The 23,927-nt window shown below is 46.3% G+C and overlaps 1 protein-coding gene across 2 annotated transcripts in view; it reads right to left on the reverse strand.

Moving 5' to 3' along the window:
* Positions 1-12,865: 12,865 nt before the first annotated feature.
* LOC140210744 (fatty acyl-CoA hydrolase precursor, medium chain-like) overlaps positions 12,866-23,927 on the reverse strand; it is a 66,811-nt gene continuing 55,749 nt past the window's right edge. For both annotated transcript variants that reach the window (XM_072279981.1, XM_072279980.1), the window contains 3 exons: positions 23,556-23,705; positions 17,047-17,119; positions 12,866-15,912 (listed from right to left, as the gene is read on the reverse strand). In XM_072279981.1, coding sequence (XP_072136082.1) covers positions 15,675-15,912; positions 17,047-17,119; positions 23,556-23,705 — 461 coding nt within the window. In that variant the 3' untranslated portion in view covers positions 12,866-15,674. The remainder of the gene's footprint in view (positions 15,913-17,046; positions 17,120-23,555; positions 23,706-23,927) is intronic.

Below are 23,927 nucleotides of genomic sequence, written 5' to 3' on the forward strand. Positions count from 1 at the left end.
GTGGTTTTTGAAAGAACTGTAACTGTTCTTGAAAATGACAAACATTCAACTTTTCAGGAACAGCTTCATCCCCTCCACCACCAGATTTCTGACTGGACAATGAACCCATGTTCTTTTTGCACTATTTATTTATTTATATTTATTATTGAAACTTACAATTTTTTTTAATATCTTGCCCTATACTGCTGCTACAAAACAACAAATTTCACCATATATGCTCAGTGACCACTTTATTGTGTACCTCCTGTACTTAATAAAGTAGCCATTGAGTGTTTGTTCATGGTCTTCTGCTGCTGTAGCCCAGCCACTTCGAAGTTCAATGTGTTGAGCATTCAGAGGTGCTCTTCTCCATACCACTGTTGTAATGTGAGGTTACTGGAATTACTGTCCCCTTGTCAGTTAAACCAGTCTGTCCATTCTCCTCTGCATGAATACAGAATTGGCTGATTGGCAGGAGGCTAGGAGTGGGGAAAAAGGGATCCTTTTTAAAATGGTTGCCAATGACCAGTGGTGTTCCACAGGAATCTGTGTGGGGATTGCTTTTTACGCTGTATGTCAACAATTTGGATGATGAAATTGATGGCTTTGTGGCCAGGTTTGTGGACAATACAGAGCTAGATGGAGGGGCAGGTAGTGCTGAGGAATCAGAGAGGCTGCAGAAGAATGGAGACAGATTTGGAGACTGGGTAAAGAGGTGGCTGATGGAATACAGTGTTGGGAAGTGAATGGTCACACACTTTGGTAGATGGAATAAAAGCAAAGACTATTTTCTAAATGGTGTGAAAATTCAAAAACCAAGGTGCAAAGAAATTTGAGAGTCCTCATGCAGGATTCCATAAAGATTAATTTGCAGGTTGATTTGGTGGGGAGGAAGGTGAAAACAACGTTAGCTGTCATTTCAAGTGAAGGCTTGGAATATGCATTGCTGTAGATACCAACGAAGAGGCAGGCATGTCTGGGGTCCATGGCGATCTCTCGAGTCTGAAAAAAATGGGAGGAGCGAAAGAAGAAACTTTTGAGCGTGAGGATCAGTTCTACCAGGTGGAGGAGAGTGGTGGTGGAGGGGAACTGACTGGTTGTTTCATTGAGAAACAAGCAAAGAGCTTTAAGCCCTTCTAGATGGGGGGATAGACGTGTATTGAAACTGGTCATCCACGATGAATATGGGGCAGTCAGGGCCAGTGAATTGAGTTGGTGAGGAGATCGAGACCAGGAGAAGTAGATGTAGGTGGGAAGGGACTGAACCAAAGGGGAGGGAATGGTGTTCAGATATGAGGATAGGAGCAGGTAGAGGCAATAGGCATACCCAGACAGTCAGGGTTGTGGATCTTCAGTAGGAGGTAGAAGCAAGCAGTATGGGATAGAGGAACTATGAGTTTGGTATTAGTGGAAAGGAATTCTCCAGAGTTGATGAGATCAGCGATGGTGTCGGAGACGGCTTTCTGAGAGTCTAGAGTGGGGGACTCTTCAAAGGGTAGGTAAGAAGAAGTGTCTAGGAGTTACTGTCTGACATAGGGCGGTCAGTCTGCCACACGACAACAGCACCTCCATTGTCTGTGGGTATGATGGTGAAGTTAGGTTTGGTGCAGAAAGTGTGGATGGAAATGTGTTCAGAGGTTTGTGGGGGAGAGAGGAGTGCTGAAGATGAAACATCAACCGTCTTGACGGCAATTCAAGATGAAAAAATCCAGGGCAAGCAGAGAATCAGAGTGGGTGCCCAAGAAGAGTGAGTAGGGTTGAAGACAGGAGAATGAGTTATCGGTGCAGGGTGGGGAATCCTTGCCAAAGAAGTTGGACTAGGAGACAGAGACGATGGGACAAGAGATCAACAGCACAAAATCACTGAAGTGTGGGCAAATGGGACAGCACTTTCCACCTCAGAGAGGAATGGTGAAGAGAATAGACGTGAGAGCTGCGATTGAAGGAGTGAGGAGAGTTTGAGGCATTAGAGGTGGGGGGGGGGAATTAGGATGTTCAGATGAGGTGGGGTGGGAGGAGGATGGAGGCTCCGAGGACCCAAGCGGTGACAGTGGAGCCTGAGAGATCTGGGGCTGGAGGCTGTGATAATGGGAGCCCAGTGGCCCAGAAGCAACGATGAAGGTCTTCGACTGGAGGTACTGTCAGCTGAGGTTTGGGCTGGAGCCAGAGCTAGAGACTGTACAATTTGTAGTCTGAGGACGTCAGGGTCATTGGAACTGGGATTGGTGACATTTGTGACACCAGTCTGGAAGCACCCAGGGCTGTTGGATCCATGGATGAAGATGTGAGATCCGTGTTGTGGAGGCAGGTGATCAAATTGAGGTCTGAGTGGGAGGCGACAGGAATAGTGATCTGGAGGTATCCAGGGCCATTGGAACCAGAGTTGGAGTCAGCAGGATCTGCGGTCTGGAGAGGGGCTTCTTCCAATCCTTCCTGGACATGAGGAAGGTGAAGAATTGGTGGATGAAGGCACGGAACCAGCAGAGGATGAAATGGCAGCTTGATAATAGTCACGGAGCAATACAGCATGGATACAAGCCCTTTGGCCCAACTAGTCTGTGCCCACACAGTTCATCCCAATTTACCACATTCAGCCCATATCCCTCTAAACCTTGTCCCTTCATGTACCTGTCCAAGTGTTTCTTTAATGATACTCATCATCATCATCATCATCTGCTGTGTCGTATGACGTGGGTGATCATGGTCTTTGACCGTGATATTTCTTGGCAAATTTTTCTGCCATTGCCTTCTTCTGAGCAGTGTCTTTACAAGACGGGTGATCCCAGCCATTATTAATACTCTTCAGAGATCGTCCGCCTGGCGTCAGTGATTGCATAACCAGGAATTGTGATGTGCACCAGCTACTCATAGGACCATGCACCACCTGCTCCCATGGCCTCACATGACCCTGATCGAGGGGCTAAGCAGGTGCTACCCCTTGCCCAAGGGTGACCTGCAGAATAGCCAGGGAAGGAGTGGCTTACATCTCTCTTGGGAGAGATGCATCTCCTGCCCACCACCTAAAATTGATACTATTAACATCTCAACCTCTGGCAGCTCATTCCATTTACTCACCACCCTCTGTATGTTAAAGTTTCCCCTCAGATCCCTTTCAAATCTTCCCCTTAAACCTGTCTCCCTTGTTTTGGACTCCCCTTCCCTGGGGAAAAACTGTTACCATCCACCTTATCTATGTCTCTGACCATTTTAAACATCTCTACAAGGTCACCTTTCATTCTCCTAAATTCCCAGGAATAAAAACCTAGCCTGTCCAACCTCTTCCTAGAACTCAGGCCCTCTAGTCCTGGCAACATCCTTGTATTTTTTTTCTGCAATCTTTCTAGTTTTACCAAGTCTTTTCTGTAACAGAGTGACCAAAACTATTTGCAACATAACGTCCCAACTCCCATGTTCAACTCTTACTCCAACTAGCCTCCAACCTGATGGTATGATAATTGATTTCTCTAACTTCTGGAAATTACTCCCCCCTTGCCATCTCTTTCTCCATTCCCCATTCTGGTACCCCTCTCTCCCCCTCTCCTTACTTGCCCAGCATTTTCTCTGGTTCCCTTCCTCATTTCTTTTCCTCCATGGTCCACTGTCCTCTCGTATTAGATTCTTTTCTTCCACCAATCACCTTCCTGCTTCTTGTTTCATTCCTCCTCTCTCACCCACCTAACTTAACCCCACCTGGTCTCACCTATCACCTGCCATCTTGCACTCTTCCCCTCTCTCCACCTTCTTATTCTGGCTTCTTCCCCCGCCCCCCCACTTTTAATCCTGATGAAGGGTTTTGTTCCGAAACATTGACCGTCTATTCCCTCCACAGAATCTGCCTGGCCTGCTGAGTTCCTCAAGCATTTTGCGTAAGTTGCTCTGTTTTTCCAGCATCTGAAGAAGCTCTTGTGTTTATGACTTTCTAATGTTCTCAGGTGCAGTGTAATGCTCCACTGGAAGGGACGTAAAAGACCTCGTGGAGATTCTCGGTCTCAGAGGAGTATGCAGTGATGACAGGGACGATCAACAGGAATCTGGGACAATCTGCTGGTGGGCAAAACACAGTGAGAGATGTTCGACAAGCTACTTACTGTGGAATGGAACCAGAGTACATTCCCATGGGGAAGAGCTCCAGAGCGATAAAACAAACCAGTCAGGCAGTATAAACCAGAGGGAAGCATCAAGACAAAATCTGGGTGAAATCCTGTCATTTCAGGTAAAAGAAACGCAAGAAGTTCGATACTATAATAGATAATTTACTGTATCGTATGACGTGGGTGGAATGCCATTTCCCAAATGAAATTACAGTGTCAGTAGCATTACAAGTACACAGATATAAATATTAGAAGAGAAGTAGAAAGAATGAAACAAAAGTTTCTTCAAACAGTCTAAGGGGGGGTGGGAATCATCCCCTCCCCAACTATAGGTTGACTGATTAAAGAGCCTAATGGAGAGGGTAGGAATGGACTCACATAGCACTCTTTGCAGCAGTGGAGTTGTCTTAGTCTATTGCTAATCTTACGTGTCTACAGTTTCGTTTTCCTGGGAGTCCATAGTTTCGTTTACTGTGGGCGTCATGTGTCCCCAGTTTTGTTTTACTGGGAGTCCAGAGTTTCATTTCTGTGAGCATTACCTTATGATGTATGCCGACGGTATAAAAGAAACATGGGCATAGTGCTGAGAAGGAGTCGAAGGAAAGAGAGAGAGAGTGAAGATTGCAGGCTTCGAGCTATCCAGGAACAGCTCACAATTGAGAAGGGTAAAGTCTAATGCTTGCCCAAACCCAAAGGATTGGGTTAATCAGCGGCACACTGTGCGTTGTGGAGACATGTCTGTCCTTTGTATGATCCATGGGTGTGGATTTCGTGACACTTTGGGAAATCGCTCTTCGTGGACTTCGGAACAGTATTCCTCGGCTGGGATCTTCAGTAACCATTTCTTCATTCACTAGCCGTGGAATCTTTGGAATTCATCATGATCGCCTCGTCGCTGCATTGTGAATCCATAAGTCTCTCCTCTCACCTCTTTCGTGAATTACTGGGACTCTCTGAACTGCCACTTTAAGAACGGGTTCTAAGTTTGACTGTAAGGGAGCTATAGACGCATAACACTGTTAACTTCTGTTTAAGAAAGTAGTTTATTTAATTTTCTATATTTTTGACTAAATGTAAATAAATATAGTGGTTTTAATATTAAAACCTGACTCAATTTGTCATCTCTTGCTGCTGGTACGTTATGAAATCGTAACATTAACTGTACTCCTCTGTTCAGCCAAGGTGGCAGGCAGAGGGTGAGAAATATTGTCCAGAATTGCCGGGATTTTCCTTCGGGTTCTTTGTTACACCACAGCCTCCATTGTGTCCAGTTACCTATAACAGAGCCAGCCTTTCTAATCAGTTTATTGAGTTAATTGGCATCACCCGTGTTGATGCCATTGCCCCAGCACATCACCACATAGAAGATTGTACTGGTGACAGACTGGTAGAACGTGAAGGAGAGGCCTGCCTACTTCAAAGGACCTCAGTCTCTTCAGGAAGTAGAAGCAACACTGGGCCTCTGTGTTGGTGTTCCACTCAAGTCTGTCATCCAGTGCAGCCCCCAGATACTTGTAGGTCCTCACCACATCCACGTCCTACCATCAATAGTAACAGGATGCAGTGTAGGCTTAGCCTTCCTAAAAACTTACCTAGAACATAGAAATCTACAGCTTATTATAGGCCCTTCAAACCACAATGTTGTACCGACCATGTAACTGACTCTAAAAACTGCCTAGAATTTCCCTATTTTTCTAAGCTCCATGTACCTATCTAAGAGTGTCTTATAGGACCCTATTGTATCTGTCACTACTGCCGTTGCTGGCAGTGCATTCCACGCACCCGCCACTCTCTGTGTGGAAAAACTTACTTCTGACATCCCCCTGTACCTCCTTCCAAGCACTTTAAAACTATGTCCCCCTGTGTTAGCCATTTCAGCCCTAGGAAAAAGCTTCTGGCTATCCACACGATCAATGCTTCCAGTCTATGCACCTCTATCCGGTCACCTCTCATCCTCCGTGGCTCCATGGAGCCAAGTTCACTCATCCTATTCTCATAAGGTATGCTCTCCAATCCAAGCAACATCCTTTTAAATCTCCTCTGCACTCTCTATGGTATCCACATCCTTCCTGTAGTGAGGTGACCAGAACTGAACACGGTACTCTGTCTAACCAAGGTTTTATATAGCTGTAATATTACCTCACAGCTCTTGAACTCAGTCCCACGGTTGATAAAGACCAACACACCATACGCCTTCTTAACAACATTGTCAATCTGCTTTGAGTGTCTATGGACACAGACCCCAAGATCTCTCTGATCTTCCACACTGCCAAGAGTCTTACTATTATTACATTGTCTTCAAATTTGACCTACTGAAATGAATCATTTCACACTTATCTGGGTTGAACTCCATCTGCCACTTCTCAGATCAGTTCTGCATCCCATCAATATCCTGCTGTAACCTCTGACAACCCTGCAGACTATCCACCATATCCCCAACTTTATTGTCATCAGCAAACTTATGAACCCACCCTTCTACTTCCTCATCCAGATCATTTATAAAAGAATCACAAAGAGGAGGGGTCCCAGAACAGACCCCAGCAGAACACCACTGGTCACTGACCTCCATGCAGAATCAAACCATCTACAACCACCCTTTGCCTTCTGTGGGCAAGCCAATTCTGGATCCACAAAGCACGGTCTCCTTGGATCCCATGCCTCCTTACCTTCTGAATGAGTCTTGCATGGGGAACCCTATCAAATGCCTTACTGAAATCCATATACACTACATCCATTATTTTACCTTCATCAATGTGTTCTGTTACATCCTCAAAGAATTCAACCTACCCTTGACAAAGCCATGCTGACTATCCCTAATCAGATTATGAGAGGCTCATAAATCCTGCCTCTCAGGATCTTCTCCAACAACTTGCCCACTACTGAAGTAAGGCTCACTGGTCAAATTTCCTGGGTTATCTGTACTCCCTTTCTTGAACAAGGGAACAACAGTTGCAACCTTCCAATCCTCTGGTATTTCTCCCATCCCTACCGATGATGCAAAGGTCATCACCAGAGGTTCAGCAATCTCTTCCCACAGTAGCTTGGGGTATATCTTGGCTAGACCCAGCAACTTATCTAACTTAATACTTTTCAAATTCTCCAGCACATCCTCGTTCTTAATGTCTAAATGCTCAAGTGTTTCAGTCTGCTGTAAATTATCCCTACAATTGCCAAGGTATTTTTCTGTACTGAATGCTGAAGCAAAGTATTCATTAAGTATCTCCGCTACCGCCTCCGACTCCACGCACACGTTTCCACTATCGCACCTGATTGGTCCTATTCTCACTCGGCTCATCCTGTTGCTCTTCACATACTTCAAGAATGCCTTGGGGTTTTCCCTAATCCTGCTCACCGAGGCCTTCTCATGGCCTACTCTAGCTCTCTTGATTTCATTTGTAAATTTCCTGGCAACCTTGTACTTTTCTAGAGCTTTAACAGCACCTAGTTTCTTGAAACTTTCATAAGCTTTTCTTTTTTTTCTTAACTAGATCATTTACATCCTTTGTATACCATAGTTCTTTTACTCTACCATCCTTTCGCTTCCTCAATGGAGCATACCTATGCAGAGTGCCATGCAAATGTCCCTGAATATTTACCACATTTCTGCCATGCATTTCCCCGAGAACATCTGCTGCCAAGTTCCTGCCTAATAGCATCATATTTCCCATTACCCCAATTAAATATTTTCTCAAATTGTCTGCTCCTATCCCTCTCCAGAATCTTGGTAAAGGAGACAGAGTTGTGATCACTACCTCCAAAATGCTCTCCCACTGAGAGATCTGACACCTGACCAGGTTCATTTCCCAATACCAGATCAAGTACAGCCTCTCCTTTAATTGGCTTATCTACATATTGCATCAGGAAACCACCCTGAACCTAACAAACTCCACTTCATCCAAACCCCTTGTTCTAAGGAGATGCCAGTCAATTTTAGGAAAGTTAAAATCACCCATCACAACAACCCTAATATTACTGCACCGTTCCAGAATCTGCCTCCGTATCTGCTCCTCGATGTTCCTGTTAATATTGGGGGGGGGGGGTCTATAAAAACACCCAGTTTTTTTGCCCCCTTCCTGTTTATGACTTACATCCACATTGACTCAGTAGACCATCCCTCCATTACTTCCTCCTTTTCTGCAGCCGTGATACTCATTAGTAATGTCACACTCTCACCTCTTTTACCTCCCTCCCTGTCCTTTCTGAAACATCTAATGCCCAGCACACTCAGCAGCCATTACTGCCCCCAAGACATCTATATCTCTGTAATGGCCACAACGTCATAGTTCCGCATATTGATCCACGCTCTAAGTTCACCCACCTTGTTTATGATACTCCTTGCGTTAAAAAAGACACATCTCAAACCATCTGGCTGAGTGCATCTTTGCTTTATCATCTACCTATCCTTCCTCACAAACTCCCTACCAGCTGTCTTTACTTGTGTGCCAACTGCCCATCCTTTAACTCTTTACTTTGATTCCCTCTCACCCCGTAAATCTAGCTTAAACCCTCCCCAATAGTATTAGCAAACCTCACGCCCAAGATATTGGATCGCCTCCAGTTCAAATCCAAGAACTTGAAGCCCTGCCTCTTCTCCTCATTCATCTGTGCTAAATTCCTGTTCTGACCTTCTCTAGCTCATTGAACAGGGAGTAATCCAGAGATTACCACCTTGGAGGTCCTGCTCTTCAGCCTCCTTCCTAACTCCCTAAACTTACTGCACAGGACCCTCCACCCCTCTCCTTTCTATGTCATTGGTACCGATACGTACCACAACTTCTGGCTACTCACCCTCCCCTTCAAGAATAGTCTGCAACACCATCACCAGCTCCTTTGTCTTACTGATATTGAGCTGCAGATGATTCAGCTTACACCATTTGATAAAAGTCTCCACCAGGCCCCTGTATTCATCCTCCTGTCCTCCCACCATACACCCTTTTTAATGCATCTTACAAGACTTTTAGGTAGAGAGAATCCAGACATGGGGAGTGAGTGCAGCAAAAGGTGAGCTGTGATCTCACTGATGGGCCAGCAGGATCGAGGGGATATTCCTTCTCACTCTTGTGTTATAGATTTCAAAAGCCACACAAAAGTTTTCAATGACAACTTTGAAAGAATGGAGGGATCTCAGGAGACAAGGAGGGATCTTTGGGTCAAGTTGCTATGTAAGTTGATCAGGTAGTTAAGAAGGTATATAATATGTTGGGCTTTATTAGAGGAGATGGCTAATACAAGGGACAATAATTTTAAGGTGATTGGAGGTAAGTATATGGGAGATGTCAGACGTTTTTTTTACACACAGAGAGTGGTGGGTGTGTGGAATGCCTTATCAGGGATGGTGATAGAAGCACATATGTTTGGGGCATTTAAATAACGCATAGAAATGCACATGGATGACAGAAAAATGGAGGTTTATGTGGGTGGGAGGGGTTAGATTGATCTTAGTGATGGTTAAAAGATCAGAACAACAAGCTGGGCCGAAGGACGTGTGCTGTGCTGTAATGTTCTGTGTTCTATCAAGGATTATTCCTTGAAACCAGAAAAAAATGCAGACAAGTTGAATAATTTGTTGCTTTTTGTAGAAAATTTATGGTGCATTATTTCCCGAAAGGTAACTATTGTCTGATTATGGTTAATGAATCACCGATGTTAAGTTTGCAAAAAGAATCATGATGAAAGAAACAGCAATGGTGACGACAAATCCACAGGTCCAGATGGTTTCCAACACCAGCTTTGAAAGTAAGTTGGCAACAACACTGCAGAAGACATGAAGCTTCTAAAGTTCGCTTGATCTAATTGGATCTATTTGGAAAATTGCACAACTTCACACACTATTGAAGAAAATTGTTTGAGAGAGCAGACAACAGCAGACTGGTTAGCTTGGTATCTGTGGTCAGAAAATTGCTATCAGACCTCCATGATGATTTTCAGGTGATCAGCGAGAGACTGGGCCTACAGAGGTTGTTCAGCCTTGGTAAAGTTTTCGAAGAGGTAACCAGAGCAGTGAATGATACTGTGGTGAGCATTTGGTCGATAATAACAGACAAGGAAGCTTGTTAAGCTCAACAACTGTCTTATTGTGATAAGTACAAAACAGACTGGACACCATGACCCAGAGAGAGAACAGCTCAGTCTAACATAGACAGGGGAGGTGACCATTGCACACCCCGGTTACATTTAGGGTGACCCACAACTACACAAGCAAATGGTTGTATAACCCAAGCTAAAATGTAACAATAAATGAACTTGAACTTTCCACTATAATCGCCAGAAGCATTTTAACACAAGAATAATAAACAGCGTTGATCATTAGAAATGTAGAGGAGGGCTATCGCCCATGCTGACCCCCCCCCGGAGTGTCACACTGCCCCCACCCAAGGGATTGGCCATCCTTGGCAACCACAGAGTCCATAACAAAGTCCAAAAGCCCCAGTGAGGGTCGATGCTGCTGCGTGGGGCTCTGGAGCCCCCTCCAGGGGAGGAACTTGGTGTGCGGCGAGAGGCAGGGCACCCGGAATGTCACTTCCTTCCTTCAGCCCCACTGTGTTAGTGGTGGCCAAGGGCTGATACAGTGCCAGCCAGTCCCAGTACAGTACGATTGCCTTCCACTGCTCAGGCAACCACATTGGAGGTGCAGTCAAGCACCTCTCCCGGCCCTTTCCAGTGGCCTCCCAGCCTGGGGGATAATCCCTTCTTCTGGAAGGAGCAGTAGACCTATACTGGGACCCCCACCATGTATTGCTGCATTGGTGTCCTTGTCTGGTGACCATGCCCCTTCTGGAACGTCCTGCCTGTACCCAGGCCAGTAGAAGCATTCGTGCAGCTTGCCCAATGTCTTTGCGACCCTGAAATGGCTGGCCCGTGCACTGACTCTAGCACCGTGGCGTGGAGCCCCAGGGAACAACCAGCTGCAGATGTCTGTCACCGTCAGGCAACTACCACCGCTGGAACAGCAACGTGTTGTGCACCTCCAGCGTTCCCGGCTGAGAGTATAGGGCTTTGATCTCTGGATCGAGGCTGAAGACCTCTGCCCACCATCCCACACTCAGCCATCCCCTCACCCGGGCCAGCATGGGATCACTCTCCTGCTCGCTGTGTAGCTGCAGGTGGTCCATGGTGGGGAGATTGCCGCCCGCTGTCACCTGAAGGGCCGTCACCGTCACTTGCCCGTGGTTGCGTTGTGTTGCATTGAGCTGCGCAGGTGTGCTGCATTGGTGCGGGCCCTTGTGAGACCGGTGTTGATTGTTGTTACGCCCGCCCAGTCCACTTCCAGCAGCTGCCCTGGCAGAGAGTCATGGCTTCAACACCAAGGTAAAGTGTTGCTCCCAGCACATTCACACAGGACCCCAGTGGGACAGCAAGTCCAGCCCAATGATGCAGGACTATCGTTGTCGGCTAGCCACACCTCGTGTTATTTCCCACTGCGATGTGCAGTCACCTCTTCCCTCTCATCGTGCTCAGTCGCCGGTGACCATAGCCAGCTGGACCGCCATCGTTGTCCACCCAGGCGGGGATGGCTGGTCCATGTTGGGGAGGACACCGGAACGGATGGTAGTGATGGTTGCACCAACGCACGGCATCTGATGCCTTCCACCACACAATCCTCATGTAAGCCTTGTTCTTCACCCAAATGGCCCATCCGGAGGAGTGACAGAGGGATTCTGCTGGAGGTCTTGGTTGGTGCTGCCTGCTTGCAGTTTCTCCATGGCTGAGCTGGACGGTGACACGGTGCTGGTGTGAGGCAGTCCCAAGCCACATGGTCTGCCTTGCCACACCGATCGTTACGTGGCCCGCGGCGGGGTCAGTGCAGCGCTGGTTGGACCGGTCTCATGGGCTCCTCCTCGTCTGTTTCCTCCTGTGCCTCAGTGACACAAGCCCAGGCTCACAGCGTGTGGGATGATACTGGAATGCCCTGGGGGGTCTAAAATTTGCTTCTGCCTTCTCTGCCTCGGCTGGTGATGATGATGATGATGTCAGTTGAACATGCTGCAAAAGGCACTCCAGTGTCCACGCCTTTATAAAGGCGTGGAGGGCAAGCTCTTGCTAGGCCACGGGAGGGAGCTGGGGGTAGCCATGTCAAGCACAGTGGCAGAGATCAGCTCCAAGCACCCCTAAACGGTGCTGTCTGCTGCAGAGTTCTTCCCTCGTTGCTTCTGTCAATGGCCTCTGCTCGAAACACCGCTCCAGCACCACTACGAGGGCCCTGTAGTCACGTGACTCGGCCAGCGTTAGGCCGAAGAGGGCCCGCAGGGCATCCTCAGTGCTGGGCAAGGTGCACCGCCATCTTGTTGGGGCTCCGCCCGTTGTGCCATGTAGCAAGTTTGACTTGAGCCAGGTGAGGCTCCAGGTGGTTGGTACCGTTGTGTCTGGGGAGCTTCAGGGTGGACCTTGTGGCGCTAATCGTTGAGGTCTGTTGGTGTTCCTCTTCCTCCAGCGGCTTCTGTCATGGTGCCCATCTTCCAATGGCTACAGCATCTTGGGTTCCCCGGTGCAAGTCGCAATGGAGGCAGATGATGCGCCCTGCCCTGTCCCCCAGGATGGAGAGCCTGGGTACGCTCACTTCATTGGGGTTCCCTGGAAAGCCACGATGCTCAGTTCCCAGGTCCTGCCTCTGGGTCTCATCTTTACGAGCCCGGCCCAGGGGTGCAGGAGAGGCATACCACACAGTCCCTCAACTTATTCCCCGGGTCTGAAGGCGCACTATCCAATGTCGTAGCTCTTCAATATTATTGTCAATTTCATATCCCACTCTGACACCAATGTGGCAAGCATTTGGTCCATAATGATAGACAAGCTCATTAAACTCAACTATTTTATTGTGACAAACACAAAACAGACTGGCACCTGACCCAGAGAGAGGGCAGCTTAGTCTCATACAGACAGGGGAAGTGATCATCACACACCCTGGTTACAGTTAGGGTGACCCACAAATACACAAGCAAATAACTGCATAACCCAAGCTAAAATGTAATAAATTAACTTGAACTTGGCACCATAATCCCACAAAAGCATTTTAACATAAATATAAACAGCGTTGATCATTAGAAATGCAGGGGCAGGCTGCTGACCATGCCTCTCACGAAGCGTCACAATATTTAACAGATCTCCACCGGCACTTGATAAAGTCCCCCTCAAAAAAGCTGTTACCGTGACTTGCAGCAAATGAAAATTAATGCAAATTATTTACTTGGCTGCTAAAATGGTGGAGTATCAGTTGTTTGTGGTGTTCTGCTGAACGTGGTGAGCATGCTGTGTTGTGACCTGAATTGTGGTGACACTTGCGGGCAGCCCCCAACACATTTATTTATTTATTGATTGATTTGGCCCTTCAATCTGCACTGCCAGCAACCCACTGATTTATCCCCAGCCTAATCACAGGGTAATTTACAATGTCCAATTAATCTTCCAACTGGTCCGTCTTTGGAGTGTGGGAGGAAACCCACGCACTCTACGTCGAGGATGTATAAACTCCTTACAGAGGATGCCGGAATTGAAATCCGAAATCCGCTGCCTGAGGGTCGCACTAACCACTACGATACCATGGTGGCTCATCCTTAGATTGTGTTGGTTGTTAACCAACAAATGATGCATATCCCTGTGTGCTTCCATGTTCATGTGATAACTAAATCTGAATCAGAAATACGGATTGGGATTGGTGAACAGGTCAATGTTCAGGTTACAGTGACACTGAGGTGATCCAAATGAAAACCATGTTTCCACACCTGTTAATCACACACACATCAAACACACACACCCACGGCTGAATGGAAGCATCAAATTATAAAGAAATATTTAAGCAAATAGAAAAGTAATTATGGCAAACAGATATTAGTGCAGGAAAATGTTGAAGGATAGAACTTCGTACCTTATAATCAGTAAAAGGATAGCAGCAATTATGCTCTGGAGACTTGCTGGACCATGTACATGGACTATTAAACTCTGGTAAATTACAGAAAAATTGATGAAATGCTAGCCTTTACAGAGAGAGGACTGGAGTGGATAGGGTGGAGGGTGTGTCACACTAATATACACACTGGTTGGACCCTGCCCAATCAAGCAGAGACTGGCCTCTGTAAAAGTTCAGATTTATCCAAATGGAACTTTGACGTCAGGGACTACATGATAAGGAAACTGGAGTTGAGGCATTGGGGCTGATCTATGCAGGGTGTTGAAGGAAGTGATAGGGTAGGGAGATGAAAGCTATCTTTGTGATGGACACCCTCATACTGAAGGGCAGAGATGAAGACCAGGCCTTCCAAGAGTCCAGTTAGGAAATGGATCCACAAGGTGGCAGAGCTTGGACCTCTTCAACAGAGAAACAATTGGTTTTAAGTCAACTGTTAACTTCATTTATTTAGAGATGCAGTGTAGAACAGGACCTTCTGCAACTAAGAGCTGCATCGCCCAGCAACCCACCTATTTTACCACTAGCCTAATCACAGGTCAATTTACAATGACCAATTAACCCCTTAACCAGTATGTCTTTGGACTGTGGGAGGAAACTGGAACAAACCAACGCACGCGTGAAGTTACAGACAAACTTGCTTAGAGGACACTGGAATTGAACTGCGAACTCCAATGCCCTGAGCCAAAATAGTTGTTGGCTAACCAACAACTATACCGTGATGCCATTAAAGCTGAGATTGTGTGGATCATTATTAACCAAAGTTGTTAATAGTTTAATGGGTGGGTCAGAGTTCAGCCACAAACTATTTGAAGAGAAAAACAAGGAAAGCAAATAAAACTGCAGATGTTGGAAAAAAAAAACCAAAACAAAGGCTGGAAAAATAAAGACAAGAAATTCTTCAGACGGTGGAAATCCAGAGCAACACACACAAAACACTGGAGGAACTCAGCAGGTCAGGCAGCATCTATGGAAATGAAAGTTGCTGTTTCAGGCAAACCCCTTCATCAGGACTGGAAAGGAAGGGGGAAGGTTCCAGAATATGAAGGTGGGGGAAGGGAAGGAAGACATGCTAGAAGGTGATAGGTGAACCTGGGTGGGTGGGGAGGGGAGTCAAACTCAGAAGCTGGGGGGGGGGGGGCGGGAGATAGGTAGCAAGGGTAAAGGGCTGGAGGAATCTGATAGGTGAGGAGAGTGGACCATGGGAGAATGGGAAAGAGGAGTGGCCTCATCACGGCAGAAGAGGAGGCCATGGAAGAAGTCAGCCAGTGAGGCAGTGTCCCTGGAGAGAGAAACAAGAATGTTTCAGATCAGGTGATGCTTCCTCCAAACTGGGTAAGAAAACAACAACACCAGAGATTCCAGATTCTTTAGAATTCTAAGTGAAGGATCTCAGCCCAAAACTTTGACTGTTCTATCCCCTCCATAGATGCTGTTTGTCTGCAGAGTTCCTCCAGCACTTTGTGTGAGAGTGTGAGGAAAAGCAAGCTGTTGTCGACTACCTATAGAAGTGATGGGTTGAAGAGAATTTGTTAATGAATGAGCTGGGTTAGATCATCAACTGAAAGGTTTCTGCACCCCTCTCCTGCCAGTCCTTATTTTGCCTGACAGGGTGGCACAACCATTCCAGTGGCATTGAGCTGGAAGCAGGCTCACAGAGTTAGTTCATTTAAGCTGAGGGTTTAACATGTGCTTTCTGGGGGCTACAGATCTACTCTCTGGCCTTTATCACCTGTCGAGCTTTGCTCGGACTCTGCCCCAGCACGGCTCTCTGGGGTTTGTTTGATCGTGCCCCCAGCTTGGGGCTTCAGGACTTTGGTCAGGATCTTCATTCGATGTTCCTTTAGCTTCGTCCCAACCGTCGGCTTCAGGTTCAGCTGCAGGTAGCTCTCACTCTGATCATAGACTGGCCACAGTACCAGTCCCTCGCCATTGGGGTTCCTGCAAGCAGTAACCTACACATTAGGGATGTGGTTCACTCAAGATTCAACAGGTAGTCAGAACTTCCCAATGCATCACTGGCACCAGTCTAACTGCCATCAAGGACACACAGTATGTAGAGAAAGGTGCTGGAAAAGGGCCAGTAACATCATGCAGGGTCCCACCCACCCTGCTCATGGACTGTTTGTCCCACTCCCATGAGGGAGGAGGCTACATAGCATCCATGTCAGGACCACCAGACTCAAAAACTTAAAGTTACTTTCCCCAAGCAGTAAGACTGATCAACCCCTCCACACACAAACCCACCCCTCCACATTCCCCACCACCACTACTTTATCATTCCCTGTCAGTCACCTGATGTACAGACACTCCTCTGCTGAGCATCACTTTATAGCCACACAATCGAACAATGTATACAAGCTATCTTATGTATTCATATTTATTGTGTTTTTATTATTGTTCTTTATCTTATTGTGTTTTTTTGTGCTGCATTGGATCTGGAGTAACAATTGTTTCATTCTCCTTTATACTTGTGTACTGGAAATGACATTGAACAATCTAAAATCATAAAGATTCAGCCCTTTTCCTGTTCCCCCTATCACCTCCCAGCTTCTCATTTCACACCCTCTCCCATCCAATCCCTGTCCCCTTCACCAGCCCTAGTCTATCTCCTCCCAGCTTCTCATTTCACACCCTTTCCCACCCAATCCCCTTCCCCTTCACCAGCTCTGACCTATCACCTCCCAGCTTATACTTCTTCCCTCCTCTCCACTACCCTACCTGCTTATTCTGGCTTCTTCCCCCTTCCTTTCTAGTCCCGATGAAGGGTTTTGGACCAAAACTGTTTATTCCCTCCACAGAGGCTGCCTGACCTGTGGAGTTCCTCCAGATTTTTTTTTGTGTGATTAACTGTGATGCACTCAACCACGGCAAACAGCTCAGATTGGTCCGCAGACGTTCCACCACACTGCACACCCACCACTGCCTACAAAGCGCACTGCAGTTTGCCACCCAGGGGACTCTGACAGTAGCTCCCAATGAGAGGGGACCTGAGAGCACAGAGCACTGCAGTATAGAAAGAAACCCCAGGTTGTCCATCCCTCCAAGCCCTCAAGATACAAACATGTTGCTTACCCAGTCTTGGCAAAGTTGGCCCAGTATCTCATTATAGTTCTGCTCAATGCCATCTCCTCAGCAGTCATGCTCCCTGGAAAAGTCACACCATAAATGAGATCTCTGAAGCTTGGGCAGAGCTTGACACTGAGAAACCGATTGAGGTCAGTCACCTTTCAGAATATCCTCAGGGGATAACATTAACACAACATGGGGTGCCAGGTCCCGCATGTGGAGTGAGGGTAAACAGAATTATGAGGGGTATAAATGGGGTCAATGCAAGCAGGCTCTGTCCAGTCAGGATGGATGAGACTAGTAGTTGCAAAAAAAATTTACGAGGGTGTCGCTAGGACTTGAGGACCCAAGTTATAGGGAAAGGCTGATTTGGTTTGGACATTATTTGTGGAAGAATGAGGTAGATTTGACAGAGAAATTATGCTGGTTATGCAGTAGATAGGGTAATTACTCACTAATTTTTATAGATGCACCATAGAAAGCATTCTTCTAGGGTGCATCACAACCTGGTATGGAAGTTGTCCTGTCCAAGACCGGAAGAAACTGCAGAAGATCATGAACACAGTGCAGCACATCACACAAACCAATCTTCCATCCTTGGACTCACTTTACACTGCACGCTGTTGGAGCAGTGCTACCAGGATAATCAAGGACACGACCCACCCAGCCAACAGACTTTTCATCCCTCTTCCCTCCAGGAGAAGGCTCAGGAGCTTGAAGACTTGTACGGCCAGATTTGGGAACAGCTTCTTTCCAACTGTGATAAGACTGCTGAACGGATCCTGACCCGGATCTGGGCCGTACCCTTCAAATATCCGGACCTGCCTCTCGTTTTTTTTTGGCACTACCTTACTTTCCCTTTTCTATTTTCTATTTATGATTTATAATTTAAATTTTTAATATTTACTATCGATTTGTAATCCAGGGAGCGCGAAGTGCAGAATCAAATATCGCTGTGATGATTGTACGCCCTAGTATCAATTGTTTGGTGACAATAAAGTAAAGTAAATGCAAGCAGGCTTTTCCACTGAGGTGAGACTGGAATTCGAGGTCATGGGTTAAGGGTGAAAGATGAAATATTGAAGGAGAACCTGAGGGGGGACTCCTTCACTCAGAGGGTGGTGAGAGTGTGGAACGAGCTGCCAGGAGAAGCGATGGATGCAGGTTCGATTTCAATGTTTAAGAGAAATTCGGATAGGTACATGAATGGGGGAGGTATGTAGGGCAATGGTCCGGCTACAGGTTCATGGGACCAAGTTTGGCACAACTAGATGGGCCGAAGGACCAGTTTCTGGGCTGTAGAGTTCTTTGACTATGCAGAGCAAACGGGGAGGAGAGTGAAGGAAGGGGAAGTGTGTGATATGGGGGAAGGTAGGCGAAGGTGAAAGAAGGGAAAGAAACAAGATGAGTGGAGAACAGATGGTGGAACACAGGCAGAATCAGAAGATACATCAGTGGTGCTTCTTCGTTAGGAATTTCAGGAAATTTAGTTTGTCAAAGACAAATTTCTTCTTCATTAGGAATTTCAGGAAATTTAGTTTGTCAAAGACAAATTTCTTCTTCGTTAGGAATTTCAGGAAATTTAGTTTGTCAAAGACCAATTTCTACAGATGTTTGGTGGAGCATATTCTGACTGATTGTATCACAGCCTGGTCTGGAGGTCATAATGCGCAGGATCACAAGAGGCTACAGAGCGTTGTAAACTCAGGCAACTGCATCATGGGCATAACCCTTCCCCCCATTGAGGAGATCTTCAAGAGCTGGTGTCTCCTGAAGGCAGTATCATCACTAAGGACCCTCACCATCAGGACATAAGACCATCAGATCACAGGACATAGGAGCAGAATAAGGTCATTTGACCCATCCAGTCCGCTCTGCCATTCAATCATGGCTGATTTTTTTCTCTCCTCAGCTCCACTCCCCGGCCTTCTCCCTGTAATCTTTGATACCATGTCTAATCAAGAACCTATCAAGCTCTGCCTTAAATACACCCAACGATCTGGCCTCCACAGCTGCCTGTGGTAATAAATTCCACAAATTCACCACCATCTGGCTAAAAAAAAATCCCTGCATCTCTGTTTTAAATGAATGCCCCTCAGTCTTGAGGCTGTGTCCTCTTGTCCTACACTCCCCCATCATGGGAAACATCCTTTCCACATCTATTCTGTCTGGGCCTTTCAACATTTGAAAGGTTTCAGTGAGATCCCTCCCCCTTTCTTCTAATCTACTTGACAATCTATAATTGTGCAACAGGATCATCCACCTTATTTCTGATACTCCAAGCATTGAGATATAACACTTCAAGTACTGTATTTGCTACTTTTGATTCTGGATCCCTAATGCACTGATACTGATCCTTCTAGCTGCAATTAATGTTCTATCATCCATCTGCCCTTCCTGACAGTCTGACTGCACACCAGCTTTGCTATTTTACCAACCATCCCATCCTGAGTCCCTTCACTCTGGTTCCCAAACCCCCACCAAATTAGTTTAAACCCTCCCCAACAGCTCCAACAAACCTGTCCACGAGAATATTGGTTCCCCTCAGGTACAGGTGAAACCCGTCACTTTTGAACAAGTCATACCACTCCCAGGAGAGATCCCAGTGATCCTAGAACCTGAAGCCCTGCCCCCTGCACCAGCTTCTCAGCCACGCATTAATCTGCCAGATCACCATTTCTACCCTCACTGGTATATGTCACAGGCAGCAATCCAGAAATTACTGCCCAGGAGGTCCTGCTTCTCAGCTTTCTACCTAGCTCTCCAAGTTCTCTTCTTAAGACCTCTTTGTTTTTCCTTCTCAATGTCTTTGATACCAATATGTACCAAGACATCTGGCTGCTTCCCCCCCCCCCCCAAATGTTGTGGACATGATCTGAGACGTCCCTGACCCTGGCACCTAGGAGGCAACATGGCATTCGGGTATTCCTGTTCACCTCCACAGAATCTCCTGTCTGTTCCTTTGACTATTGAGTCTCCTATCACTACTGCTCCCCTCTTCTCCCCCTTTCCCTTCTACATCATGGACCTATGCTCAGTGCCAGTAACCTGGTCTCTGTGGCATTGTCCTGAAAGGTCATTCCCCACAACAGTACCCAAAACGGTATTCTTATTATTGAGGGGAATGGCCATGGAGGGTGCCCCACGCTAACTGCCTATTCACATTTCCATTTCTCCTGACCCTACTACTCGCCTCCTGCAACTTAGGGGTGACTACTTCCCTGTAACTGAATGATTATATCTGTACTCTCCCATACAAGCTGAAGGCCATCCTGCTGCTGCTCCAGATCCCCAACACTTTCAAGGAGCTGCAGCCGGATGCATTTCATGCAGATGTAGTTCTCTGGGAGACTCTGGGTCTCCCAGGAATCCATCATCTGGCCTGAAGAACACACAACAGCTATTTACTAAGCTAGTAAAAGAAAAAGCAGGGAATCTTAACAGAAATTTACCCACAGCCATCACCTCTTCTGAGCTAAAGCCTGACACTGCTACTCTCACCACTGACTTCTCCCGACAATGGCTACCCCATTGTCTTTTCCTGACATGCTGTCTTCTACTTCTTCTCCTCCTCCTCCTCATTACAACCATCAGGGAAGAGATACAGGAGCCTGAAGACCCACATTCACTGTTTTAAGAACAGCTTCTTCCCCTCTGCCTTTAGATTTCTGAACAGTTCATAAACACTACCTTGTTATTCCACAGCGCCAGTCGTGAAGACCAAGAAAGTATGAACAAGGGAAGTACAGTGCACTTACAGGATTGCTTTGAATTGCTGGACTGGACTGTACTCAGGGATTCATCTTTGAGTCTAAATGGGTATGCCACAGCTGTCACTGGCTTCATTCAAACCCGTGCAGATGAGTGTGTGCCTACAGGAACTTACTATACATACCCAAATCAACACCCATGGAGGTTCGTAATCTGCTGATGCTAGAGCTGTGGCATTCAAGCCAGGTGACCCAGATCTGTACAAGGAAACCAGGGAGAGGACTATTTCAAGAGAGAAGAAACTATTCCAGTCAAGGCTGGAGGCGACATTGGATACACGTCAGCTCTGGCAGGGTTTGCAGAACCTTACTTCCGACAAAGTGAAACCCAACATCATTAATGACAGTGATGCTTCACTCCCAGATGAGCTCAACGTCTTTTATGCACACCTTGAAAGGGAGAATAAGACCACAGCTATGAGGATCCCTGCAGTACCTGTTGACATTTTGATCTCTGTTTCAGAGGCCCCTGTTAGGCTGTTTCAGGAGGGTGAACCCTCACATAGTGACAGTCCCTGATGGAGTAACTAGTAAGGCTCTGAAAACCTGTGCCAGCCAACTGGTGGGTGTGTTCAAAGACATTATCAGTCTCTCATTGCTACATTCAGAAGTTCCCACCTGATTCAAAAGGGCAACAGTGCCCAAAAACTATCGTCTAGTAGCACTCACATCTACAGTGGTGAAGTGTATTGATAGGTTGGTTAGGACAAGAATCAAACTCCTGCCTAAGCAAGAACCTGGACCCACTGCAATATGCTCATCGCCACAATACTTCTACGGCAGACATGATCTCATTGGTTCTCCATGCAGCCTTAGATCAGTTGGACAATACAAATACCCATGTCAGGATGCTCTTTATTGACTACAGTTCAGCATTTAACATCATCATTCCTACAGTTCTGATTGAAAGTATCCAGAATATGGGCCTCTATCTTCCTCTGCAACTGGATTCTTGACTTTCAAATGGAAGACTACCGTCTGAGTGGATCAGAAATAACATCTCCACCTCGCTGACAATCAACACTGGCACACCTCAGGGATGTGTGCTTAGCCCACTGCTCTGCTCTCGTGACACCAATAACAATGTGGCTAGGCACAGCTCAAATGCTCTCAAATGGTGACGAAAGGGTGTACAGGAGCAAGATATACCAGCTAGTTGTGTGGTGCTGCAACAATAACCTTGCACTCAATGTCAGTCAGGCCAAAGCACTGATTGTGGACTTCAAAAAGGGTAAGACAAGGGAACACACACCAGTCCTCACAGAGGGATCAGAAGTGGAGAGAATGAGCAATTTCAAGTTCTTGGGTGTCAAGATCTCTGAGGGCCTAACCTGGGTCTAACATATCGATGCTGCTACAAAGAAGGCACAACAGCAGCTATATTTCATTCGGAGTTTGAGGTAATTTGGTAAGTCATCTAAAACACTTGCAAATTTCTACAGATGTACTGTGAAGAGCATTCTGACTGGTTGTATTACCATGGGGGTGGGGGCCATTGCACAAAATCGAAGTAAGCTGCAGGGAGTTGTAAAATTAGTCAGTTCCATCATAGGTACTGGCCTCTGTAGTATCCAGAACATATTCACGGTGCAGTGCCTCAGAAATGTGGCGTCCATCATTAAGGGCCCCCATCACCCAACACATTCCCTCTTCTCTTTGTTAACATCAGGAAGGAGAGACAGAATCCTGAAGGCACACACTTAATGATTCAGGAACAATGTCTTCCCATCTGACATCAATTTCTGAATGGACATTGAACTCACTACTTCTTTATTTCAATTTTTTACAGTACTTATTTAATTTAACTATGTGGATACATATATATTTAATGTAATTCACAATTATTTTTCTCTCTGTTATCATTGTGCTGCATTGTTTTTCTGCCGCAAAGTTAACAAATTTCATGACATATGCCAATGATATTAAACCTGATTTTGATTCTGAATCTGTTTCCTGGGCATTGGTGTTTTCATAGCAACCAGTTAGGATACTCTCCACTGTGCATCTATGAATTTTGTCAATGTTTTTGGTGACATGCTGAATCTATGCAAACTTCTGAGAAAGTAGACATGCTACTTCTGAGAAACTGGCACATCTTCTTTGTGATGACACTTCTGTTCTGTTTCCATACCAGACCATTTTACCATTAATGATGTCGAGCTGGTTCAAGAACCGAATGGTTGAATGGAAGTAACTGTTCTTGAACACGATGGTGTGGGACTAAAGGAACTTCATGCCCAATGGTAACTGTAAGATGACAGCATGGACAAGTTGGTGAGGATCCTTGATGATAGATGTTGCCTTCTTGTGGCAGCACCTCCTCTAGATGTTACCATTGGCCGGGAGGGATGTGCCTGCGATTTATTAGGTAGAGTCACACATATAAGAGCCCCCCTCCCCTTCTTCCATTCCCCATTCTGGTTTCCCTCTCACACCTTCTCTTTTCCTTAACTGCCCATCACCTCCCACTGGTTCCCCTCCTCCTTCCCTTGATGCACCTGCAAGCAAGTTTTTCTCTGTACCTTGACCTCACTGTACCTGTGCATGACAATAAACTAGAGCTCGTCATTTATTTGTGAAATTATATATAAAAAAAATCCACAGGTACAAAGCAGTTTGCAGACTCCTTACAGACAGCGTTGGGTATTGAACTCATGTCGCTAGTGCTGTAAAGTGAAAGCGCTAACCGCTACACCAGCATGCCATCCATTAAATGTCACTGAACTCCCAGAAGGGGTTTCTCACCATTTATCAAAATATCTCCATCCCAGAAAGCACTACCAAAGACATAACCAATCTCGTCTCCGTGGTCAGCCTTCACAAAATCAGGGCGGCTCTTGCTAAGGATACTGGTCCTGTGCTGGAACTCGTACAGATAGACAGGACACCCTGCATCTGAGGAGGGAAGACAGAGGAAAATTAGAGTATTATTACAGTCACTCATTTCTCTCTGATACAGCAATTTTGCCCTCAGGTCCTCAAATGTTGTTCTCCAGCAACTGCAAATTTACTAACCAGATGCTGGGTAGAGGTTAGATCAGAGACTAAGAAATTCCCTCTGCTGTCTCCAAGGAGTTTGTATGTTTTCCCCTTCCCTGTGCTTATTTCCTCTGGGTC

This window comes from Mobula birostris, chromosome 15 (genome assembly GCF_030028105.1).
Source record: "Mobula birostris isolate sMobBir1 chromosome 15, sMobBir1.hap1, whole genome shotgun sequence".
In the NCBI taxonomy this organism is placed as follows: domain Eukaryota; kingdom Metazoa; phylum Chordata; class Chondrichthyes; order Myliobatiformes; family Myliobatidae; genus Mobula; species Mobula birostris.